Source organism: Penicillium riverlandense, assembly GCF_028828495.1.
Source record: "Penicillium riverlandense strain IBT 135883 chromosome Unknown utg000003l_segment0_segment0, whole genome shotgun sequence".
Taxonomy (NCBI): Eukaryota; Fungi; Ascomycota; class Eurotiomycetes; order Eurotiales; family Aspergillaceae; genus Penicillium; species Penicillium riverlandense.
The window spans coordinates 3,966,950-3,980,579 of record NW_026643196.1 but is presented as its reverse complement, the minus strand read 5'-3'; the positions used below and the strand labels follow the sequence as shown (position 1 = coordinate 3,980,579).

Here is a 13,630-nt window from a genome sequence, read left to right as displayed (position 1 = left end):
TTCATCCCCTTGGCAGACCCTGATAGTTATTTATAAGACTAGCAGCTAAGGCTACGGCCGCTGCCCGTTTTCTTTTTTTCCCCTCCCAGAGAACATCCTAGGGTTGCACCATGGCGCCCTCACGCTCGTTTTTGTTTTGCTTCTTGTCGCTCGTTTGGACTCCGCTCGTTCTTGCTGCGCCATGGATTGTGACCGAGGAGTTTGAAAAGGTGGTCGTCACCAATCACCCCTACTACTGGATGTCCACCGACGTCGAGGTGATCACCTCCATCGAATCCATCAGCCCCACGGCGACGATCATGCCCGATGTTCTCTCGACGATCACTTCGACGGGTAGTGGGTACTATGCCTCGGACGTCACCGTGGTCGAGGAGTTGTATGCCACCGGCGCCGGTGTACCAGTGGATGATATTCAGCGCACAGCGGAAAATCTCTACCGTACCACCGTTTACTATGTCAACCTGGTCTACTCTGCTCCTACGGGCTGTTCGACGCAGTTCACCACGACCACTTCTGCCGTGGTGACTCCTCCGGCTCTGGTGGGCAGTGCACTGCCCAGAACCTCCGTGTCGACCTCGACCTCGGTGGACAACGCCCAACCATTCCGGCCGACGACATGGACCATCGACGAGGTGTGGGTGGCTCCTACGCAGGTTCCCACCCGCACCCTGGCTTCATTGAGTGCCGAATACGCGCCCACTAGCCTCTACTACGGCTCGGGCTGCCAATATACCCCGCCGAACGACTACCCATATTACTATTCCGGCTATTATGGAGGCTACGACGAAGAAAGTTGGTTCTTCGAAACCTGGCCGATGGGCATCTCCTGGTTCGCGATCGTGATGATCTGCGTCCTGGGCTGGTTCGGACTGATCCTCATTATTGGGTTCATCGAGGCCTGGGTCCGCTTCCGACGCATGATGACGGGCTGGCAGACCCGTCGGGGTCTGCCCGTGATGTGGGCCTTTCTAATCTTCCCCATCACACTCCTGCTGCTCATTTTCCGACGGAGGGGGTTCCGGGCTCGCACGCAGTCGGAGTCCGCGGAGCTCAAGAAAAAATGGGATGCTATGAGTGTATGGACGAAATTGCGTTTGTTCTTCGTGTGGGGATTCCGATACAAGTATCCGCCGGTGCTGGGCGGTCCTCCTGCTCGTGTCAGCAAAAAGGCCGTCAAAACTTCTGGCCCGCCGTTGCTGCAGGAGACACCGGCGGTATCGCGGACGGGATCGGCTGATGGTCCGTCTGACAGTACACTCCCTGAGATGGGCGAGGTGTCGCGTACCCAGTCCGCGAGGTTCGAGGCGTCCGGAGCTCGATCCGACGAGGAAATTGGGCGTGCCCAGTGATCGATGCCGTGATCGTCGATGGGAAGCATGGTGCTGGAGATCCGAGGAAAATGACGCAGACTACGAAATGTACTTAATATTAATCAATAATAGAAGCAAATATCACTAACTTCGAGTCAACCTCTAAATCCTATTAAAAAAAAAAAAAAAGGTCGAGTATTTACTGAATGGCTTTGGTATTACATATTGTGTTTCATCCCATCATTGATTTCCCATTTACCAACTCAATGCCCACTCTCAATCCCCCTGTCTCTGACCTTACAAAAGAAGGACAGAAACTGACCAGAGCTACTTTTCCAACCCAGCATCGAGAAATCTTGCCTCTGCGTTCCAAAAAAATTATCCAATAAAAAAAGTTCTCAAGATGTTCTTAGGAATAGCCGAACGCGGGGGTCGAACCCGCAGCCTTGAGATTAAGAGTCTCACGCTCTACCGATTGAGCTAGCCCGGCAGGGCTTAGCTGAAAATCGAGGACCGTGGTTTGAATAACAGAAATGATCGAGGGAGCTTGCTAGAGGAATTATTGGGCAAGGTGTGATGTGATGGAATCCGGGCATACTCCTTACCCACTAAGCCCAAGGCCGGGCTGAGCAGGAAACAACCGAGAGTACGCAAACAAAATCTTTTGTCGGGCCTGACTAGTGATTACTATTCCCGTACTTCGCTCGCTAGTGCAGCCCCCGTTTCAACTTCGCCTCGGCCGGATGGAGACCGCGGAGACACAGCCCATCCTATAATGGAGGCCGATGTAACACGGCCACCACCATCGCAGCAGGGCAAGCAAGCGGCATGTCTGAACTGCCGCCGGAGCAAAATCCGCTGCAACCGCCTGCCCGGCGAGGCGCGCTGCGAGAAATGCAGACACGCCAATGTCGACTGTATTGTCCCCACTCACCACCTGGGGCGGCAGAAGGGAGTCAAGAAGTATGATTCTCGTGTATTTGGCGAAGACATGAATTCTGATGGTTTTACAGTAAACGAAAAGGGCTGGAGAAGGCCATCCACCAAATCGAGCAGGCTATCAAGCGGCCGCGGATTGATTCTGGGGATGGCCCCGGGACCGATGACGCCCAAAGGGCGATTTCGGGGTTGCAGGAGCTCCTAGACAAAGTCCAGGGCCACTTAGTACAGAACACGACCAACGGATTTCCCGATAGTCCTCATCATCTGCGCAATCTGCCCTCGCCGCAGCGAGACACCCATGCAGATGAGAGTCTTGCTCTCGATGATGCCGAGAACCCCCTGCAGCTTCTTGCTCGGGCCTCTGATCTGCAGCTCTCTCCATCAGAGACGCGCCATGTAGCCAACAAATCACCATTGCCCTCTGTGGCGCTGCCGACGCTGCCGCCGGAGACCACCGGCGTGCTCGCGGAATCGAGCGCACAGTCATTTTTTGTTCAAACGAGAGCGAACCTGGATATAGGTCCGGAGCTGGATCCTGTGGATTTGGGACTCGTCACATTTGATGAAGCAGAATCCTTGTTCGCATTGTAAGTATATCCCCCGGTGCTTGGAATGATGACACTGATTCTTGCGCAGTTTCTATCAAAGTCTGGCACATACGCGATGGGGCCTGGATCCTTCGATACACAGCGCCTCTTTTGTGCGCTCTCAGTCTGCATTCCTCTTTACTTCCATTCTAGCCGCATCAGCCCTGTTTTTGCCATCAGCAGCTGCGTTGTCCACGAGATTGTCAAGACATTGCAAATGGCTCGCGGAGCGGGTGATCACGCGCCGACATCGATCAGTCGAGATCGTCCTGGCTTTTATGGTGCATGTTCCATGGATGGCTCCAGGCGATAGCCTGGGGGATGATGATACTTGTTCATACCTTGCCATGGCACTCACGGTGGCTTTGGATCTGTCCTTGAACAAAATCGTCGTGCCGTCCTCCAGCTTTGATCAAGGATTGCTGAGCCGGCTCGCAAAGGCGGACTGTATCGATGCTAAACGGGCATTGCACATGGATGGATTTGATAATATCGATCCGGCCTCGAAATGGGGGAGGCGATTGCTTCGACGACGAGAACGGACTTGGATTGCTTTATTTGTCGTGGAAAGGGGGCAAGTCTTTTTCCCAATCAGCGAACTAGCTTTTCTCTAACACAGATTTAGTGTTTGTCTCGCTCGTGGAAGAAGCTACACGGTGCCTCCAACGGCACTAATTGAGCATTGCGATCACTGGCATGATTCCGACATTGCAGATTTACGCGATGGACCCATGAATTCCATGGCTCTTCTAAGAAGAGACTTGGATGATCTTTTCAGAAAAGTCAAGTCGAGCTGTGATAGTTATCGTGTTGTTGACACCGGGGCCGAGGCGGCTCAAACGTATGCCCTACGTTCTGATATTCAGATGGTTGCTGATTATGTTATAGAATCAAGAAAACCATTGAGAGCTTCTATGAGCGGTGGTATGCGAGATGGGCATTGGCCATCGGTGAAGGGGAATGTGAGTATGATGCTCCCTTGAAAAGACAAGGTGCTCATCAACGAACAGCTCGGTCACTCCCACCATACGTTGAGATCTTGGTTACCCATACACAGCTCTCCACATACGGCGGTGTTATTAACCACCCCACGGCTCCCATTGAAGTGAAGCGCTTTTTTCGGGCTGCCGGGCTTTCTTCCGCGTTGAATGTTCTTCGAGCCGCTATACAGGGCGAATCCCGACTCAAGTCTATGCCCAACAATACTGTCATCATGATCTCCTTCGCTGCATGCTCTGCACTCAGTCTAAGCGTCACCCCTGGCGACAGCAGATCCAGCTTAGCACCTAGCGTTCGAACTCTCATTGAAGAAACAGCCGGTGTCCTAGAGCGGATTGGAGCCACACCAAGCCATCGAAACGGGGCTTCTGTGCTCTATGGAAGGTTCCTGAGAGAATTGATTCGACGCGCACCCGCAATCAACTCCAGTGCTCATCCTCGACTCGAGCAACCCGAAACTGTTCTCCAGCCCGCTTGCTTGGATAATAACCAAGATCCTACATTGCCCGTCACCCAGCCCTCATCATTACCCCCCGAAGATCTCTGGTCAGAGCCCTTGCAATTTTCTGCTATGTCTGATGGTCAGATCATTGATGCGGTCAATCGAGCTGGTACTGCGTTTGGAGCATCTATTCCCGATGTATCTATGGACAATATGCTTAGCTGGGATTGGCTTGACTTTGCCAGCACGGATTTTGGTCTTTGAGAGTGTGCTAGCTAGCTTACCTCGAATATACTGTGTATTATAGGGCTAGGAGATTTATTATGCCTTGGTAATATGATGTCAAGTAAATCTTGATGCCGAAATCTGCGGGTCCCACATTCGGCATCCAGATCTGGCCCCGTCGTCCGCGCATGGCAACATTAAATCGCGGAATTTCTCTTTTTTGCTTCAATAATCTTTTGGGCTCCAGTTGTAAATATGGCAACCCTGCGTATCTCAACTACATCTCTGTCGCAAAGAGCGATCGCCACCTGCCGACCTCGACTGTATCTCGGCGTTCGGTGCCGAAGCGGGCAATCCTTTGCGCCGATAGCAAAGGCGAGCTATGGCGGCCGCAAATACTCGACAGCAACACCAGCGCTGTCGCTAGCGCCAAAAGTCGAACGCGGTGGCTCCAAACTGTTCAAGGATGCTGACGCCGCCGTCGCCGACATCAAAAGCGGATCCACGATCCTCAGCTCGGGGTTCGGGCTGTGCGGGGTGGCAGGTATGGTCATTGGAAAGAAATGCACGAGAGAAAACTGACCGGAATCAGAAACCCTGATCAATGCGATGCATCGCCGAGGTGCCGATCAATTGCACTCGCTGACCGCGGTCTCGAATAATGCCGGTGCTGCAGGCAAGGGCGGCCTCTCGACGCTTTCACAGAATGGCCAGCTGAACCGGCTGATCCTTTCGTATTTGGGGAACAACAAGGCATTGGAGAAGAAGTATCTATCGGGAAATATTGCCATTGAGCTCTGTCCCCAAGGCACCTTGGCTGAGCGTTTGCGGGCTGGAGGCGCGGGTATCCCGGCATTCTTCACACCGACTGGTGTCCGTCAGTGGCCGTGTCATCTCCCAAACAAAGTTCTCATACTGATTCATATAACAGGCACATTTATCCAAGAAGGCAAAATCCCTGTCCGCATGGATGAGTCGGGCAAGGTGCTGGAAAACGGCAAGCCACGCGAGACACGAGAGTTCAATGGCAAGACATACTTGATGGAGACCGCGTTGACGGGCGATGTGGCGATTATTCGGGCGTGGAAGGCGGATGAGGCTGGGAACTGCGTGTTCCGGTATTGTATTTGAGTTGTAAATGGGTTGAAAATCACTGACTCATCTACTTGGTTAGGTATACAACGAAGGCCTTCGGTCCCATCATGGCCAAGGCAGCGACCCTGACTATTGTTGAAGCCGAAAACATTGTACCCATTGGTTCCATTGACCCGAATGATGTGGATCTTCCCGGTATCTTCGTGGACCGTATTGTGCCGGCAACTGACGAGAAGCATGTTGAGATCAAGAAGCTGCGCTCTAATGAACACAGCGCGACTGAATCCACTCAGGACGCAGCCTTGATTGAGAGAAACCGGATCGCGCGACGGGCGGCCAAGGAGCTCAAGAAGGGGTACTATGTCAACCTGGGTGTCGGCATACCCACTCTGGCACCGTCGTACTTGCCCAAGGATGTCAAGGTCTGGATTCAGTCGGAGAATGGTATCCTGGGAATGGTAAGCCGATGGCTATCGTTTCGAGTACAGACACTAACTCGATGAAGGGTGCATATCCCACGGAAGAAGAATTAGATCCGTAAGTATTCCAGTCTGACTATTGGCTTCAAGTTTCTAACATGAGAGGCAGGGACATCATCAACGCTGGAAAAGAAACCGTCACACTTGTTCCCGGTGCCGCCACATTTGACAGCACCGAATCATTCGGTATGATCCGTGGTGGCCATGTGGACGTGTCTATTCTCGGTGTACGTCAATTGCCCCAAACGTGAAGCTCATGAATTGACTGACGCTTCGTAGGCCCTGCAAGTCAGCGCCAACGGTGACCTGGCCAACTACATGATCCCCGGCAAGGTGTTCAAGGGAATGGGCGGAGCCATGGACCTGATATCAAACCCGGAAAAGACCAAGATTGTCGTGGCCACCAGCCATGTGGCCAAGGATGGCTCCCCCAAGATTGTCCAGGAGTGTAGCCTGCCATTGACGGGTGCCAATGTGGTCAGCACTATCATTACTGACTTGGTAAGTAAGAATTTCCGAATTGACAGAGGAGTCACTGATGATGATCGCAGTGTGTCTTCCAGGTCAACCGGGCCACTGGAGAGCTCACTCTGACCGAACTGGCACCGGGTGTGGAGGTCGAGGAGGTGCAGCAGAAGACCGGGGCCAAGTTTAGCATTGCTGAGAACCTGGAGATCATGGAATAAATGTACATCGCGTTAAGATACCTCTCCTCGTATAGAATCAGATTGCATTCCGAATATTTCCCTAGAAGTCATATAGTTTCTTACTTTCGCTTCGCCTCTTGGCACGGGTACCAAATCTGGCTCCGACAATTCCCAACACAAAAACCCGGGGTTTTGCGGGGAAACACCGATCGTCACGAACAGGGGCAAGCTGCACGGGCTCTAGAAGTGACCGCCGATACCTAGGGGGTTTTGGCACTCCCTCCACTCCTCCACTCCTGCTGCTGGTCACTCTGCATTATTCCTCCCTTGCAGATTATAACCCTGAGGACCCCTGTCTCAACATCAGTTCAGAACAATGGATTCCAAAGTCAGAGCGGAGGAGCTCGAGGAAGCCAAGCAGGCGCCCGTGCCGCTGGAGCGATTCGGTGATGTCGCGCACCAGGAAAAATTGACGCGACGGCTTCTGATGAAGCTTGACTTCAGAATTCTTCCGATACTATCTCTCCTTTTTCTGTGCTCGTTTCTCGATCGCACAAATGTGGGAAACGCCAAGATCATCGGGCTGGAGGAAGATATCGATATCTCGGACCACAAATATGATATTGGGTTGACGGTGTACTACCTGTTCTATATTTGCAGGTGACTTTTGCCCTTTTTTCTTTCTTTTCGCCCTCTCCGACTTGCACCAACAATTGACACACAACCTAGTGAGGTACCGAGCAATCTTGTGCTCAAGAAGGCTTCGCCTAGAATCTGGCTTCCGTTCCTGACAGTCGCGTGGGGTATCGTTACGATGTGCCTGGGGTTTGTGCAGAATTATGGTGGGTTCGTGGCGGTGCGGGCCATCTTGGGTATTGCGGAGGGTGGCCTTCTTCCTGGCATGGTATGCATTTCTAAAATTATTTCCAAGATGGAAAATAACCGCTTGATTAGGTGTTGTATTTGTCTGCCTTCTATAGACGGGGTGATCTCGCGCTGCGCATTGGTCTGTTTTACACGGCAGCGTCGCTGTCCGGTGCCTTTGGGGGACTTCTTGCCCGCGGGTTGGCTGCGATTGCTCCTAGAGGCTTGGCGGAGGGTTGGAGATGGTGCGATTTTAAGCAAATTGTGTGAAAACTGGTTGCTAATTTGTCGATAGGATATTCATCATAGAAGGACTCTTGGTGAGTAAGCTATTGTGCTATCAAGGCGAATCTTTGTTCTGATCAAGGACAGACTGTTGTGTGTGGCGTGTTGAGCTACATACTCCTTCCGAATTCGTTGGAGTCTTCATCTTTCTTGACGGCTGAAGAGCGCGAGTTTGGTCGGGAAAGATTATTGATGGATAGTCCTCGAACTCCGGATGGGTAACTAAGCCCAGAAACCTAGAGTATTTCCGTCCTAACTAGAACAGGGTCCTGGTCGCCGAGCAAGAAGCTTTCAAGTGGTCCGAAGTCCGTCGTGGCTTCTTAGAACCGCAGGTGTGGCTCTCTGCGTCGGCGTATTTTGCTATTTTGTCCGGACTGTACTCATTTGGCCTGTTTGTATGTGCCCCGCTTGAGATTTCTGGAACATGTCTGATAATTGGAAGCTACCGACTATCATCGAAAATCTCGGGTTTGCTGGGACCGCCAATGACGTCCAGTTGTGGTCTGTGATTCCGTATGCCGTGGCATCTGTCCTCACAGGTAAGAACCTCAGAGCCAACTCAGATTCAGCGGCGTTCTCACTCGCTTGCAGTTGTCGTCGCAATTGTCTCGGATCGACTTCGCCTCCGAGGGACCATCATGCTTGCCACGCTCCCAATCGCGATTATCGGTTATGCCGCTATTGCCAATATTGACTCGCCTCTCGTCCAATATGGCATGACTTTTCTCATGGCCACGGGGATGTACGCCAGCGTGCCCTGCATTCTGGTCTGGATGGCGAACAACTCCGCGGGCCACTATAAGCGGGCTACCACGTCGGCGCTGCAGCTGGCGATTGCGAATTGCGGCGGGTTTGTTGCGAGTATGTGTATTCCTTTCCAGAAATGTGACCGGATCTTCTGACTCTCCTTCAATCACAGCATTCAACTATCCAACTAAAGACAGCCCATTATTCCACCGGGGCCATACAATTATTCTGGGACTGTTGGTATTTGCTTGGTTCATGTATGTTTCATGACAACTTTCTCAATTGACGATCATCTACTAACTGTTGATATCAATAGGATTCTATTCAACGTGCTGTACTGTATGAAAGTCAACCGTGACAAGAAGAGAGGGAAGTATGATCAGTATACAGGGTATAACGATGACCGCAATCCGGAGTTCATCATGGTCCTATAAGGCCCGGAGAGAAACAGGGACTATCATGACTAGGAGAAGGGGACTACGAACTATATTTTGATATATAGCAAGAAGCAAGTGACAAGCGATGGTAAACGTTGTAATGCATGTACTGTTGTTGACTTTCTTCTATGTTCTATCCTTTATGCTACCCGAGTAGGGGGTCGAGTGCTGACTCTATCCCGGTAATGGTCTATAAAAAACTTACAAGGTTTCTCTCTTCCTTCGAGGTGTGATGTTTTCTCAATCATGACACATCATTAGCACAAGACCAACTCTTGGAGCCGGAGTCGTTGTGTATCGCTACTCCTGACACGTATAGACCCAATCCGCACTAGAAAAAATCAGTCATGAACTGGGTGGAAACCAGACAAGCAAGAAAACACTCACAATAGCGCAAGCAATGGCTAAGATCAGAATATTCCATATCGTCAAAATAGTCTTCTTGAAGTTCCGAAAGTATTGGCCTCTGTTCATATGTAACCAAAAAATGGCAGGAAGTCCAACTATTCAGTACAAGTCAGCATTGGTTTATACAGCAGAAGGAATCTCGGTCATACAGCTGAACCAGCTTCCGAATAGTGCACTCTGCGGGTAATCTCTACATTAGCCAGCTTTTCCGGTCGAGGTACAACGTATCTTAAGACATACAATGAGACTCAGAAGGTCATTAAAAACAGGGATCGATTCCGCAACGACCCAAGAGACGACCCAGACTGCGAGACAAATCGCGACCCAGGACCCAATCGATAGGAAGCTTCGGCTGTGCATTTTGTCGGAACCGCGGAAAAGGCGCACGTAGATGTATTTACACGCGACATGACCCAAAACGACACCGGAGAGAATGGTCTGTACTTATCAATTAATGGACTGGGGAGACGCAGATTACTGCAGAAGGACTCACCGTCGGAATGGCCAGACCCCAGGCGATCTTGCTCATCAAGGGACTCAGAGATAAGATGGCAGGAGACTGGACATTGGGTCCCACATAACGATAGATGATCAGTGCACTAATCAAGTACAGGACTGTGTCGACAATTTGAAGCATTGCAAGCGACTTGTTGAAGGTTCGGGGGTCTTCAGTCTCGGACATGAAGCCAAAGTACGCAACATGGGCGACTAGAAGATCAGATTAACTCGGCCCACTTCGGAACAGTACCGGGGGTTTCAAATTACGGTAAGCGAAAATGATGTTGGTCACGGACAGAAAGCCCTCGCGGAAGCTGACGGTCGTTGTGGCTTGGATCGGGATATGACCTTTGGTCTCGACACCCGCCGCGATCATGGTTACCACTGTCGCAACGAAAACGCTCAAGAACGCTGAATGCAAGTCAGTCAGACTATATTATCAGATGAGAAAATTTGAAGGCTGCACTCACAAACAACGGACATCCAGTAGACCTTATCCATTGTACGTGGCAAGGCGCCTAGGAAGCAAATGACCAGACCGACGACACCAAAGACCAACGTGCAGGTGCCGTGATTCGTCAGTACATTCATCAAAATGTTAAACATCAAGATATTGCTCGCGCAGAGAAAGATCAGCAACAGAAGCTGGCCGAGACCCAGTAACTCGCGGCCGAAACGGCCCATCAAGAGCTCGCCAGCATCTCCCATGCTGTGAATCTCGGGATGGCGGAGCTTGAATTGGCCTATCGCATAGCCAGTGTACCATGAAAGCGCTGAGATGAACAAAATCATGATTGCAGCGCTGTATTGAAATGTTAACCATTGCGACTTTGAAGAGAAAGAAGATACATACGGAGCCATTCCAAGAGTGGCCACTGCAGACGGGAGAGAAAGGATTCCCACCGAGACATTCTCTGCGATCATGACTATGATTTTCGTTAGAGTTCTGGGGTTCAAGGGTGGGTGATATCTAGAGCTCACGCATTCCACAGTGCCTGATATCCGATTAGCCCTAACAAATATTTCAGTCAAACAAGAGCTGATCACTCACCACCACTTCATAGTCCGATACTTGACCTCTGCTGTCTCCTCATTGCCAAAAGGCTCCAGGTCCTTTCTGTCCACATCCTTTTCGAGGAATTCCTCAGCTACATAAGACTCTTCATCACTCATGATGGGCAAACTTTCTCCAGTTCTTCTTCGAGTCCGAAATTTTGACGAATTGCAGCCCGAATGAGCCGATTTTTAGAGACAAGCCTTTTGCAGAAATGTATGCAGCAATGTCACCCCGGCTAAGCCAAGAAAAAATCTGAAGGCCTTCCGTAGAGCTGGGTGGAGCCCGAATTTTTACCACCTGCCGCGTGGGGACTTGACATTGTCGGACGGACCCGAACGTGGTGAAATCTGTTCATCTACATCTATTCCCTATTTACCATCAATCATTGTTGTGGTGTAAATGTAGGTATCAAAAAGTAGATTTGACATAGGACTATGTATAACCAGCGCCGGCGCCAGACCCGAAGCTCAAATTCCAAAAGCGGCAAAAAAAAAAAAAAAAAAAAAAAAAAATTTCAACCCCACCATCCACGATGCTCCCCCCAATCCTGACTTGTAACATCCTTAAGGTCATCGGTACTGACCACATCGACGCCCTCCCGTACAAGGACTTGCCAAACGTGATTTCGCAGGCCACGAGGCCAGTTAGGCGTGCCCCAGTACCGGACCTTCAGTCCGAGGTCGTGAGCTGCTTTCACCTGCCTGCGGAGCCGAACGAGCTGGCCTTGTGAGAAACGATTGAGGGCGACGGAGCCGATTGTTTTGCGGAAGTCCGCCGAGGCATAGTAACTGTTGAGAGGGGTGTAAGGCCCCCCCATGGCGGCTTTGGAGAGAGAAGTGGCATTCGACTGAATTGGTGGAGAATCCAGTGCAGTGCTCAACTTATCGAGGGGAGCATCATAGAAGACATCTCTCAGAGTGTTCTCCAAAATGTGGCTGAATGGTGCATTGCCCGTCACGACAATGGTGACAGGCCGCCGAATCAGGTCTGAGCCATTCACATGGCTAAGAAACCCGTCTTGTCGCAGGGGCTCCAGCTGCTTTACCAGATGAGGCCATATCTTCTCGCCATTGTCTTTGAAATCGACCAGAAGAAAGAGGGTCTGGGCAGGATCCGTGGCAAACACACCCGCAATGTCATCTTTACTCGTACTCAGGGTAACGTTTTCAGCCATCGCATTATGTTTGTAGAGCATCCGCGTTAGTGGCTCGAGATACAGCTTGCGCAAAGTCTGCTCTGACTTCAGCGTGTGCTGTGTATGGCCGACCAACAGTTCATCATCGGACAGCCAGACATCGGCCTCGACACTGATACAACCAGCGGCGAGAGCGGATTGCAGCGGTATGCGGCGCCAGTAGTCATTGTGAGAGTGACAGGGTACAGGGATCACGCCGCGAGTCGACCAATGCGGAAAGACGGATGTCTCGGGGAGCAGAAACCAGGGCTCCAGGTGGGCGTCGAGGACGGGGAAGAGAAAGACGAGGCCGTGCCAAGTTAGGGCTAGGATTTTGAGGAGGCCGCTGCTGGATATGAGTTTTCCTGACCTTCTCACAGGGAGATAACATACAGAAAGAACACCAGAGCACATAGCGGCCGCAGTACTGCTCGACAGAAGAGCGCTCTGGTCGACCAAGGCCGGGCGTTGCAGCGCTTATGGGAGCACGTCCACCACGAGGAACGCGGTTGCTTCGTCCAGAGCGGCACCGGGTTCATCTCCATTGATCCCCCCTCCGACGAGATGTGCTCTAGAGGAATGAAGACATGAGTGGAAGCCATGCTCTAGAGAACGGACACATCGCCAAGCGCGGCCACAAAGCTTGGTTACATACCGGACCCTGAACTCTAAAAAGCGTCTGCCTAACTATCCCGAACATGACGTGCTTACGTGGATGGCTTCGATCATCCCGGGGCAATTACACGAACTAGCGGACTGCCCGGACCATGGGAAGATGTAAGGGATGACGAATCCTTCGCTTTTCTATACCAGAGATCAACGCGGTCCTACGGTTCATCCTGTTCCTCATCCTGCTCCGTCGCCTTGCGCTTCGCAGCCTCTTTGCCCGCAAAGCTGAACAGCATCCCTAAGTCATATATCACCTTCAAACAACCTGCGATAATAAACGAAACACCAAAGAGCTGGTTTCGTGCTAGAACGCCCGTAATCAACGGCCCCATGGTCTGACTGAGGGTTTTGACAACATTCACGGCGCCCATGATCGCCGTGCGCTTGTCCGCGGGCAGCGCGGCGGCCAGGAATGCGGACCGCGGGGCCACATCCATGCTTTGTGAGCATGCTCGCAGGATCAGAAAGGTCAGTGCCAGCGGCAGTGAGGGCATCACGGAGATGAGAGATAGACAGACTGCCGATGGCAGGTGCGTAAAGACCATGGTCTGTAGTGAATTAGAATCAGACATTTCCAAGGGCATTCAACCATCATACCTTGACATTGCCGATGCGCTTGGCAATAGAAGATGCGACCAGCATGGACGCCGCTGAGATGATGCTGCTGATGGAGAAGATGGTTCCAAGTTCGCCCTCGGGCAGGGAGAACTTGCGCTTGAAGAAGCTTATCATCCAGGACCTAGCCCCTATTAGCAACAGGGAAAA

General features: G+C 51.5%; 8 protein-coding genes across 8 annotated transcripts; 5 read left to right on the top strand and 3 right to left on the bottom strand.

Annotated features, from left to right (window-relative positions):
* Positions 1–110: 110 nt before the first annotated feature.
* N7474_005225 (uncharacterized protein) lies at positions 111–1,349 on the top strand (the record flags this gene model as incomplete). The annotated part of the gene is made up of 1 exon (XM_057196640.1): positions 111–1,349. The coding sequence occupies one exon, from the start codon at positions 111–113 to the stop codon at positions 1,347–1,349; it is 1,239 nt and encodes a 412-aa protein (XP_057054036.1).
* Positions 1,350–2,085: 736 nt separating this feature from the next.
* On the top strand, positions 2,086–4,544 carry N7474_005224 (Zn(II)2Cys6 transcription factor domain-containing protein; the record flags this gene model as incomplete). Its single annotated transcript, XM_057196639.1, has 7 exons — positions 2,086–2,273; positions 2,324–2,839; positions 2,889–3,417; positions 3,465–3,495; positions 3,554–3,680; positions 3,728–3,801; positions 3,850–4,544. 7 exons carry the CDS (start codon positions 2,086–2,088, stop codon positions 4,542–4,544), a joined length of 2,160 nt encoding a protein of 719 aa, XP_057054035.1.
* A 216-nt stretch (positions 4,545–4,760) lies between these two features.
* N7474_005223 (uncharacterized protein) lies at positions 4,761–5,326 on the top strand (the record flags this gene model as incomplete). Its single annotated transcript, XM_057196638.1, has 3 exons — positions 4,761–5,049; positions 5,098–5,272; positions 5,314–5,326. The coding sequence occupies 3 exons, from the start codon at positions 4,761–4,763 to the stop codon at positions 5,324–5,326; spliced, it is 477 nt and encodes a 158-aa protein (XP_057054034.1).
* A 145-nt stretch (positions 5,327–5,471) lies between these two features.
* Positions 5,472–6,765, top strand: N7474_005222 (3-oxoacid CoA-transferase; the record flags this gene model as incomplete). The annotated part of the gene is made up of 6 exons (XM_057196637.1): positions 5,472–5,623; positions 5,680–6,058; positions 6,106–6,137; positions 6,189–6,306; positions 6,359–6,580; positions 6,631–6,765. 6 exons carry the CDS (start codon positions 5,472–5,474, stop codon positions 6,763–6,765), a joined length of 1,038 nt encoding a protein of 345 aa, XP_057054033.1.
* Positions 6,766–7,102: 337 nt separating this feature from the next.
* On the top strand, positions 7,103–9,056 carry N7474_005221 (uncharacterized protein; the record flags this gene model as incomplete). The annotated part of the gene is made up of 10 exons (XM_057196636.1): positions 7,103–7,386; positions 7,456–7,630; positions 7,681–7,835; positions 7,886–7,910; positions 7,963–8,093; positions 8,141–8,270; positions 8,318–8,414; positions 8,467–8,736; positions 8,795–8,879; positions 8,939–9,056. The coding sequence occupies 10 exons, from the start codon at positions 7,103–7,105 to the stop codon at positions 9,054–9,056; spliced, it is 1,470 nt and encodes a 489-aa protein (XP_057054032.1).
* Positions 9,057–9,303: 247 nt separating this feature from the next.
* Positions 9,304–11,138, bottom strand: N7474_005220 (uncharacterized protein; the record flags this gene model as incomplete). Its single annotated transcript, XM_057196635.1, has 10 exons — positions 9,304–9,390; positions 9,447–9,562; positions 9,617–9,644; positions 9,708–9,905; positions 9,961–10,175; positions 10,233–10,376; positions 10,436–10,767; positions 10,819–10,891; positions 10,947–10,960; positions 11,017–11,138. 10 exons carry the CDS (start codon positions 11,136–11,138, stop codon positions 9,304–9,306), a joined length of 1,329 nt encoding a protein of 442 aa, XP_057054031.1.
* A 398-nt stretch (positions 11,139–11,536) lies between these two features.
* Positions 11,537–12,610, bottom strand: N7474_005219 (uncharacterized protein; the record flags this gene model as incomplete). Its single annotated transcript, XM_057196634.1, has 1 exon — positions 11,537–12,610. One exon carries the CDS (start codon positions 12,608–12,610, stop codon positions 11,537–11,539), a length of 1,074 nt encoding a protein of 357 aa, XP_057054030.1.
* A 413-nt stretch (positions 12,611–13,023) lies between these two features.
* Positions 13,024–13,597, bottom strand: N7474_005218 (Major facilitator superfamily domain general substrate transporter; the record flags this gene model as incomplete). The annotated part of the gene is made up of 2 exons (XM_057196633.1): positions 13,024–13,413; positions 13,463–13,597. 2 exons carry the CDS (start codon positions 13,595–13,597, stop codon positions 13,024–13,026), a joined length of 525 nt encoding a protein of 174 aa, XP_057054029.1.
* Between the last annotated feature and the right edge of the window lie 33 nt (positions 13,598–13,630).